At 37.3% G+C, this 8767-nt stretch overlaps 1 protein-coding gene across 2 annotated transcripts; it reads left to right on the top strand.

Moving 5' to 3' along the window:
• The first annotated feature begins 586 nt into the window (after positions 1-586).
• Positions 587-7216, top strand: LOC132304470 (RNA-dependent RNA polymerase 6-like). 2 transcript variants are annotated; one of them, XM_059802153.1, is made up of 4 exons: positions 587-920; positions 2210-2264; positions 2445-5220; positions 6048-7216. In XM_059802153.1, exons 2-4 carry the CDS (start codon positions 2224-2226, stop codon positions 6921-6923), a joined length of 3693 nt encoding a protein of 1230 aa, XP_059658136.1. In that variant the 5' UTR covers positions 587-920; positions 2210-2223; the 3' UTR covers positions 6924-7216. The 2 variants fall into 2 exon arrangements, with proteins under 2 accessions (XP_059658136.1, XP_059658137.1); XM_059802154.1 differs by lacking the exon at positions 2210-2264 and having other exon boundaries at positions 588-920.
• Positions 7217-8767: the final 1551 nt, after the last annotated feature.

Consider the following 8767-nt stretch of genomic DNA (forward strand, 5'->3'; position numbering starts at 1 on the left):
ATAGAAAATGAAGATCAAGCTCCAGATATGTTAACAAAGAGTCACATTCAATAACAAAAATCATGAAGGGAGAAGAGCAGCAAAGAGCGTGATCCAAAGTCAAGTCATCATCAAGGTCACAGTTCCAAGGCTACATTCACAAGACACCTCCAACAAGAGAAAAACCACCCAAACCCCACACAAGATAAAATTAAGTTGAGGATAACAAAAACCTACATAGATCAGAATTTAGCATGAGAGAAAACAACAAATCCACCAATTTGAGCCAGAAACAAGTCAAACAAAAACAAATTTAGCAAAACAAAAACAAAATGGCATAAAAATCATTCACAGAACAAATTTATTGTTACACGTACCTCCCCTCACATGAAAATGAGTGGGGAGAAAAACATACAGGGGAGACGAAGTTGAAGGTGGCAGAAAGGGTAGAGACAGAAGAGAGAAAAAGTAAAAGGGCAAGCCAAAGGTAAAGAAACGGTACATAAATGATTTCCTGGAAGAGAAGATGATAAAAAAGAGTGAAACAATTATTCCTTTTTACAATTCAATCTTCCTTCTAGAATAAAGAGATAGTGATGAATAAATTTCCAATGTCTAGTACGGGGGAGAGGAAAAGAATTGGAGGAACGAGACTTCACTAATACGTCATTTTATTTTCATTCAAAATTGAATGGAAGAGGAGAGAGAAAGAACGAAGTATTAGAAAAAAAAAACAGTACCTACTATTACCCACCAAAAAGTTGCAAAAGTCTTCCTCGTACTCGGTACCAATATATAATATACACAGTACACACTCTGCTCTACTCAAGCCAAGCTTCACATTGCTTCTTTTCTTCATCACCTCTCTCTCTTTCAATCGCATTGGTTATTCATCTTTTCTGTCTAAGATGGTTTCGACGTTTGGTTGATCGACTCGAAAGGTTAGTAGGGTTCTCAAAATTGTGCAATTTGGTCTTATTGCGATCACTTTTTTATTTTTTTGACATCGATTTCAGTTTTGTTGTAATTGTAATATAATCTTGATTTTCTGTACAAAAATTTGAGCTTTTGTTGTTGATCAATTGATACTTTTTTTGACAATCGTTTGCTTTCTGAGAAAACGATGGAAACTGTAAGGAAAGAAAGGGAATTAGAATAGAATTCTGGGTTATTATCCTTCATCTATGCCAAATTAATTAACAATTTTGTTAGTCTTAGGTAGAGTGAAGTTTTGGGTTGTTGCGAAATGAATAAAATTTCTCATCTCTTCATACATGAAAACAGAAATGAGTTTGTGCCCATGATTGATCTAAATTAACGATCAATTCAGAATATTTTTGCTATTTGTCCCCTTCCACCTTCTATTTTAGCTTTAGGGACATATCATTGTAGGTGTTGAACTTGTTAATTTTGGAAATTTCTGTTCTTTCTGTTCATTATTTGTTTTGGGAATTTCCCTTTTGCCAAACATCTTACATTGATTTTGAAGAATTTGAAATATATTGCAAGTTTTGTTCTTTCTGTTCATTTTTTGTTTTGGGAATTGCCCTTTTTGCCAAACATCTTACATTGATTTTAAAGAAGTTAAAATATATTGCAATTAAATTAATAGATTGGTTTTCATGGTTGACTCTTTAATAACTAAGGAATGATTCCAATATATTTTCTTTCATATATTAAAATTGATGTTTTGATTATGTGGAATTTGGTCAAGGTTGAATTGGAGATGATATTTTGGAACGAAATAGTTCTTGGTAATTTGATCGCGGAATATGTTTGAAATGAATGTAGCAAGACAAATACATTACAGGATTTACTTGAATGACTCAGAACATTATGTGTGCTCGGTCCCCTTTACTTGCATTTCATTTCATCAACCTGTTCTGTCGCTTTTTTACCTCTCTTACCAGTTTAGAAAATTAGAAGTAAAATGAGATTTATTAATTAAGTTTGTTCTCTTATTGAAAAGTTTATCTATGCTATTAAATGGAGCAAAAGACATGATTACATAATTTTGAGTCACTAACAATGCACGATGACTTTTCTAGGCTTAGTTGAACATAGGTTTGAGTTTCTTACTAATTAGCTGTGTGAATTAACTAAGTTAAAGAAAATGTAAATTGATCGTAAGGTGATTATTTTTGTTGATGGATTGTATTTGTTCTTATCATTTATTCTCTGCAAGGAAAGAAGATTTAATTAAATTTTGTGTTATATTTGATGTTTTTAGGGTTTTTTTGTGAAATGGGAAAAATTGCTTCAGCTGAGTCAAATATGTGTATAAGGTACTATGCTGTTTGTCCCAAATGATGAGAAACCATATTCTAAAGTTTATTTATTTATTTATTTTGTCATTTTTACATTATCTCACAGCCAAATGCAGTATAATTGTTATAAGACTACATTTTTTATGGTTCAAGGCACAATGTTTGTGTTTCTCTTACACATGTTGGATTTTGTGTTAGGTGGAACTGGAAATTATACAGATTAAGTGATTGGGACATTGGAAATTTTGTGAGGAGAAAGATGGTGTGGGAGGGAGGTGAAAATGACATGGTGGTAACTCAAGTTAGTGTTGGTGGGTTTGATGAATTTGTCACTGCAAAAATGATTTTGGATTACTTTGAAGATAAAATTGGACTTGTTTGGAGGTGTAGATTGAAGACTTCTTCAACTCCTCCAGATTCATACCCAAATTTTGAGATCAATGTCGCAAATGTTCAAAGAACAAATGAATATGAAAAGGTGGAACCTCACGCCTTTGTGCATTTTGCAACTCCTGATTATGCAAAGTCAGCTCTAGATGCTGCAGGGCGTTGTGAGCTTATATTGTTCAAGAATCCTCTTAAAGTTAGTTTGGGGCCTCAAAATCCACGTCGCATGAGTAAGTGGAGGATAGATAATGTTCCTTTTAGATTTTCTGATGTCAAGGTTGAGATCGGACTCTTGGTTAGCCGAGATGAGTTCTTTGTTGGCTGGAGAGGGCCTGCTAATGGGGTTGATTTTCTTGTGGATCCCTTTGATGGGACATGCAAATTCCTGTTCACCAAGGATACTGCTTTCTCCCTCAAAGGCACAAACAAGCATGTGGTAATGAAGTGTGATTTCAAGGTTGAGTTCTTGGTAAGAGACGTCAATGAGATCAAACAAATTGATGATATGTCATCAAAAATAATTTTATTGCAGCTGGCTTCATCTCCGCTTCTTTACTATAGAACTGCAGATGATGATATAGAGAATTCAGTTCCATTTGATTTGTTAGATGATGATGATCCGTGGATCCGAACCACAGATTTTACACCTAGCGGGGTCATTGGTAGGTGTAATACTTATAGAATGTCAATTTCACCTCGCCACCATTTGAAGCTGAAGAAGGCCCTGAAATATCTCGAGGAACGGAGGGTACAAACTGAAATGTCTAGGCAGCAGCTTAAGATACGGGATGAACCTGATTTTGGGATGCCCAAGGCTGATCCTTTCTTTTGTATTCAATACAAGGATGGTGTGTCATTTAAAATCATGTTTTTGGTTAATGCTGTTGTGCACAAAGGTATCATTAACCAACACCAGTTGTCGGACAGGTTTTTTAATCTGCTGAGAAACCAGCCGGAGGAGGTAAATGTAGCTGCATTAAAGCACATATGTGCTTGCAAGCACCCCCTGTTTGATGCCTATATGAGGCTGAAACTTGTCCAGGAATGGTTGCTGAAAAATCCTAAGCTTCTCCAGAGACCTAAAGAGTTGGCTGGTATTGTTGAAGTTAGGAGGCTGGTTATTACGCCAACCAAAGCCTACTGTCTTCCACCAGAAGTTGAACTTTCCAATAGGGTTATCAGGAATTATAGAGAAGTTTCTGATCGGTTTTTAAGGGTTACCTTCATGGATGAAGGCATGCAGACACTTAATAAGAATGTTCTTTCCTATTATACTGCTCCTATTGTTTGGGAAATTACAGCAAACTCTTCTCCGCAGAAAACCACAATGTTCAAAAGGGTAAAGAGTATTGTGAGCGAGGGGTTCCGCTTATGTCGTCGGCGATACTCCTTTTTGGCCTTCTCAGCTAATCAATTGAGGGACCGTTCTGCCTGGTTTTTTGCTGAAGACCAGAGAATTAGTGTGGATGACATAATAAATTGGATGGGAAAGTTTACAAACAGGAATGTTGCGAAGTGTGCTGCTAGGATGGGACAGTGTTTCTCATCCACTTATGCCACAGTTGAAGTTCCATTAAGTGACGTTGACTCAGAGCTTCCTGACATAAAGAGAAATGGGCATGTTTTCTCTGATGGGATTGGTATGATAACATCTGATCTTGCAATGGAAGTTGCAGAGAGATTGCAGCTGACAGTGAACCCTCCGTGTGCTTATCAGATTAGATATGCTGGTTACAAAGGGGTTGTTGCCTGTTGGCCATCAAAAAATGATGGTTTCCGGCTTGCCTTGGGGCCAAGTATGGACAAGTTTGAATCCAATCACAAAATTCTTGAAATCTGTTCTTGGACTCGGTTCCAGCCTGGATTCTTAAACCGGGAGATAGTGACGTTACTTTCTACTTTGAATGTTCAAGATGAAATATTTTGGAGAATGCAGGAGTGTATGATTTCTAAACTAAATCAGATGCTTGTAGACACGGATGTGGCTTTTGAGGTTCTTACTGCTTCATGTGCCGAGCAAGGAAATACTGCAGCAATAATGTTAAGTGCAGGTTTCAAACCTCCAAATGAACCTCATCTGCGGGGCATGTTAACTAGTATAAGAGCTGCCCAGCTTGGGGACCTCAGGGAAAAGTGTAGGATCTTTGTTCCTTCAGGAAGGTGGTTGATGGGCTGTTTAGATGAGTTAGGGATACTTCAACAAGGCCAGTGTTTTATTCAAGTGTCAAATCCTTCGTTGCAAAATTGTTTTGCAAAGCATGGCTCTAGGTTTTCTGAGACAGACAAAAATCTACAAGTGATTAAAGGTACTGTAATAATTGCAAAGAACCCATGTCTTCACCCTGGTGATTTGCGGATCCTGGAGGCAGTCAATGTTCCTGAGTTGAACCATCTTTTTGATTGTCTGGTTTTCCCTCAAAAGGGGGATAGACCACATGCAAATGAAGCATCAGGAAGTGACCTTGATGGTGATCTCTACTTTGTGACATGGGATGAAAATCTTATTCCTCCAAGTAAGAAGAGTTGGACACCAATGGAATATGCGCCTGCAGAAGTTAAAGAATTGCCACGTCCAGTGAAGCACATGGTAATTATATATCTTTGAAGTAATATTCTTAGTCATTGTTAATTTAGTTTTGAAATCATTATTATATTACATTTAATTGATACTTTTGATGTATATGCTTTTAAAATTACTACTATTATATTAGTATTTAAATCATTATCATTATTATTTTTTCCTTAATTGGTACTGACATGCACATGCCTCCACTAAAGCTCGAACCCCTAACCTCCCTTTGGGAAGTAGAGGCCTGGTACCGCCAGGCCACTAGCTTGTTGGTATCATTATTATCTTTCAATCATTGTTAATCATTAACAGTATGCTATGATGTATTCTCTATCTTCATACCGCTTACTTGATTTCTTCTCTTTAGTTAACAACCTTCTATCATTTGGTGATGTGATGCTGTGTCCTGAATTTGGTGCCGGATGCGTTGCAACGTGCTTTCAACCTGACAAACCGTTGGATGGAACTTGGCCCCGAGGATAATTTTTGACCCGTTTTTGCTCATGAGTCGTGGACCCTAAGTAGTACTCTCTTGTAGCCCGATATATAAGGGTGTTTAGGGTTTGGTGTGGGTTGAGAGAGAGACTGAAATTCATACATAATAGAGAGTGAGGGGCTGAAACTTGTAATCTCTGATTTTACACATAGTGAAGACTTTCGACGAATCTCTACCGTGGACGTAGGCTTTGCCGAACCGCGTATTAGTCACACATTTGTCAATTCATATAATTTACTGAAGTCAAGAGACTAACATTGGTTATAAATTCTTTCATCTATGTATATTCTGTGTGGAATCACATGTTGGCCACCGAGATGGACTTCTGACATCTATTATGTGTTTACAGGACATAACAGATTTTTTCTCTAGGAACATAGTAAATGAGAACCTGGGTGCAATCTGCCATGCCCATGTGGTTCATGCTGACCTCAGTGAATATGGAGCATTGGATGAAAAGTGTATAAAATTGGCAGAGCTTGCTGCCACAGCCGTTGATTTTCCAAAAACTGGAAAGCTCGTGACCATGCCTTTTGAACTTAAACCAAAATTGTACCCTGACTTTATGGGGAAAGAGGAGTTTCAGTCGTACAAGTCAAAGAAAATTTTGGGTAAACTCTATCGCCAAATCAAAGATGCGTGTGACAAAGATGAGGTTGCATCTTCCGAGCTGACATTGTTTCCTGAAGATATTCCTTATGACACAGACCTTGAGGTTCCAGGATCCACTGATTTCATCGATGATGCATGGACCCACAAGTGCTCTTATGATGGGCAGTTAAATGGTCTTTTGGGACAGTATAAAGTGAACAGGGAGGAAGAGGTTGTGACTGGGCACATTTGGTCCATGCCGAAGTACAGTAGCAAGAAGCAAGGGGAACTGAAAGAGAGACTGAAGCATGCTTATAGTGCCCTGCAGAAAGAGTTCAGGAATATTTTTGAGCAGATGGATCCAGATATTGATCAGCCTTCTGACAAAGAGAAGAATGCCATTTATGAAAGAAAGGCATCTGCATGGTATCAGGTCACTTATCATCCTAGTTGGCTGAAGAAGTCACTGGAGTTGCAAGAGCTAGATGGCGCTGGGGAGACAGTGAGGTTGAGTTTTGCTTGGATCACAGCCGATTACCTTGCTCGTATCAAAATTAGGCGCAGGGAAATCGGCAGCATTGACTGCATTAAGCCAATCGATTCCCTTGTGAGGTACCTTGCTGATCGGATATGATCTATAATTGCAGTACTTTCTTTTCTAGTTGTCTTTAACTTTTGGCTGCAAGACTCTGGTTATTTCGAACTTCTAGGCTGCAAGGCCACTCTGCCATTGTTGAAAGGTCACCTTTCATCTTTTGTTATGCAAACTACTTGCTACTGTTGCCCGTTGATGCTGTAAGTTACATTTTCTGCTAGTTTTGGTAGATTTTTGAAACTGTTGCTCTTTTTTTGCAGATCAGTCTTTCTTGTTAAATGAACTGAGGTTGTAACCAGTTTTTATCTTTTACTAGCTTGTTTTCTTTATCAGTTTATTTTGTGCATGACAATCTGAATGTTGTAAATTTGAGATATCTGAAGAAGTTTCTCAGGCTAAAACAACATTGTTTGTTCTATAGTTATGTAACAGCTTGAATGGGGAATCCTTCTGGTTCCCTTTGTTCTACATGCATTTTTCACGCGAGCACAATTGTATTTCGTTAAACGGGGTTCAAGATCTTGAATAATTAACAAGGTAACTTAATGTTACTTGAGATGAGAGAACCTAGCTTAGCTATGGAATTTTTGGGCTCAGCTCGATGAGGGAGATTTGATCCACAAACTTTGGAGTATCTCAAAATTGCTAACTAAACTTACTGTTGCATTCTTAAAAAGAGAAGGTGAAGGGGAAGTCTTCTTTCCCAGACAATGTCTGATTAGCTAAAAACCAGTAATCACTTGTTCACTTCTCTTGTGTGGATAACTTGATGGGCTTAGTCGGTGTACCCTAATCAATTAGAGTAGTCTTGTTGGGCCAAGTTAAATGGGCTGTTGTTCATGGGCCTAAAGAGTTAAGCTTGACGTTGCTTGGGCACAGCCTATTTATTTAATGAATTAAAAATGAGCACGAGCTCATTCATTAATTTGATAATGAACAAGAATCGAGTCCTTAACGGGTTGAGTTTGAACTGTCTACGAACATTTTGGTTAATATGCAACCCTAGGGTATGGCTGCTGAGTTTTAGTGGATATATTTATTGCACTGAAAACGACCCGCAGAATTTTCTTTTATTCATTTATTTTATTTTTTGTGGATTGGGGGATTTAGGTCATGACGATCCATCTTATTAGATTTTAGAGCCCAAGATTAATCACTCATCTGAGACACAGTCTTAGAGTCAAATCTGAGAAGTTATCTTCTTAAGCCATTGCCTTCGCCAACTCGGACATCTGTGAAGCCTATCTGGAGGGTTTTCTTGGGTTGAACCGTTCTCTTCAAAGCTTGTTGCCCCAATATGTAGTAACTGGCCTGTAGAGCTTCGTAAGCATAAAGAAAAACTGAAAACAAAGATTTAGACAGACAAGTATGGGCCTAGTTTACTACAATACTTCCTTTTCAAAAAAACTATTACATTGACAGCATTGTTGGAAAGGAAGTAAAAATGTATTGATTGGCATAGAATTTTGGGATTTTAAGACATTAGTCCATATATATTCATTATGGAAATCATTTCTTTTCCTTCTAGCATTCTGCGTAGACAGAATATATATTTTTGGTAATTCACTATCATGCCTAGTCAATCTAGGTTTTAAAGATTAATGGGATTTCAGTTGTGTCTAATAATGAAATTTTTTAAGCTACGAAGCATGTCACGAAATTTTTTTTTTTTTTTTTTTTTTGACTAATTTACACTTCTAGTATTGCATCAAAATTTGTTTTATGTTGAATTTTGTATCTGTTTCTTCTCTTAAATGCTTTTTACATGATTTTGATTTACAATTCTGAGTGGGGCAATTAAAGAAGTGGTATTCAAGTGATCTGTTAGAACTCAAAATTGTTTTTGCCTGTAAGTTATGATGTAAATGCTTCTTATTTTCTAA

Source organism: Cornus florida, unplaced genomic scaffold (genome assembly GCF_030987335.1).
Source record: "Cornus florida cultivar Cherokee Brave unplaced genomic scaffold, ASM3098733v1 CherokeeBrave_3.0.0_Hap2_Chr04, whole genome shotgun sequence".
NCBI classification, from domain to species: Eukaryota; Viridiplantae; Streptophyta; class Magnoliopsida; order Cornales; family Cornaceae; genus Cornus; species Cornus florida.